At 38.2% G+C, this 1,470-nt stretch overlaps 1 protein-coding gene across 1 annotated transcript in view; it reads right to left on the reverse strand.

Annotated features, from left to right (window-relative positions):
- The window catches only part of LOC119593141 (40S ribosomal protein S8-like), a 5,687-nt gene extending 4,621 nt beyond the window's left edge, over positions 1-1,066 (reverse strand). Inside the window, exons 1-2 of the mRNA XM_037942105.1 lie at positions 962-1,066; positions 132-238 (exon numbers count right to left, since the gene is read on the reverse strand). Coding sequence (XP_037798033.1) covers positions 132-238; positions 962-965 — 111 coding nt within the window. The 5' untranslated portion in view covers positions 966-1,066. The remainder of the gene's footprint in view (positions 1-131; positions 239-961) is intronic.
- Positions 1,067-1,470: the final 404 nt, after the last annotated feature.

A 1,470-nucleotide genomic window follows, 5' to 3' on the forward strand; every position in this document is an offset into this window, starting at 1 on the left:
TAAGTTTTACAAGTGCAGATTTAATATAACTGCCCAACACATCTATGATACATGGGAAACAATACTCACATGTAGATAATGAGAAAGTTGTGATTCCTTCCTCAATGAAAGCTCAATGGCCCAGTACTCACCTTAGTGTTGGCAGCAGGACGACCAAGCTCGAACTTCCTCTTCTTACGGGGCTGAACCCCCTTGCCTCCAGTGGCACGCCTTTTATGCCAGTGATCGCGTGAAATACCTGCAGGGAAACAAAGGAACTATCAACACGAGATACGAGAAGACTAGTATTCTTATATGCAAGTGACATGATAAAGAACATCTAAATATATATATATATAATCTCGAACATGTAAATACTAATTTGCTGTTTAATATCAAACGCCTGTATGTGAAACGCGTGAACTGAAACGATCCAGTTATTCTAAACTACAAACTTGAACCGAAATTAAAAAGCTACACGTGAGTTTTAGAATCCAAAGCGATTTGCCTCCGTTATATTTTCATCCACATGACTTACAGTACTCTTTCTTACTAATTATGATCGTGCAAAACGAAAGCCTTGAGAACGCATGAGTAAAAACGTGAGGCGAGACCGGGTATAACAAGACTTAAGATTGACCGCTTATGTTTTCTTTATATGCCACACAAATATAACAAGCTTATATCCCATGAATCACAATATTCTAAGATCTTGTCTTATTCACATCACTCTTGTCTTCGCGTTTTCAACCTAAGATGTTCACAACAACAGTCTCTTATTTACACGACGAATCCAACAGCACACCACAACACCAATTTTCATTTATCTTTTTTTCATTATTTCTTCAATCCTTCACAAACCATCACACGTTTTATACCATTCTCGGTCAATGAACAAACGTTGGCACGTTAACAAAATCGAAAAGGATGACGGATGGCTGGAAATTTCTCAGATAAATTCGGCGGCTGCGCGAACACTCACCCATGGCGGAGTATGGTGGGTAAAGGAAGGGCTCGGTCGGACGTCTAGCAAAACAAACCTTGCGAACGAGTGAAGATCGACATGCGCACGCGAGGCAGGTTACATTTATTTGTCTTCTCTACAGGTGTATTTTTGTCAATTATTTATTGGGAGATGCGCGGTGTGTCTATGAAAATGCCTCATTTGGATTTATTGTTCTAGGAAGGAAATCTAATGCTGGTAATGAGTTTATTACTTTGATGCTGGATTGGACACTTGTGTTGATGTAACTTCAATGGTCTTATGTATTCTGTTTATTATAAATCATTGAATCATAACAGAGAGTTTCGTGGAAACTTTGCATGAATATAATTTGATGAATAATCACCATATGTATTATATCTGCATAATAATGACCATCACAACTTTTATTTTATGCTTTTGTATGAAGAACTCTTGCGCATATGCAATCACTACAGTTTCGCCAGAAAGCCACTTTTCCAGTTAATCGTACCTCTCAACCAAAATCG

This window comes from Penaeus monodon, chromosome 31 (genome assembly GCF_015228065.2).
Source record: "Penaeus monodon isolate SGIC_2016 chromosome 31, NSTDA_Pmon_1, whole genome shotgun sequence".
Lineage (NCBI taxonomy): Eukaryota > Metazoa > Arthropoda > Malacostraca > Decapoda > Penaeidae > Penaeus > Penaeus monodon.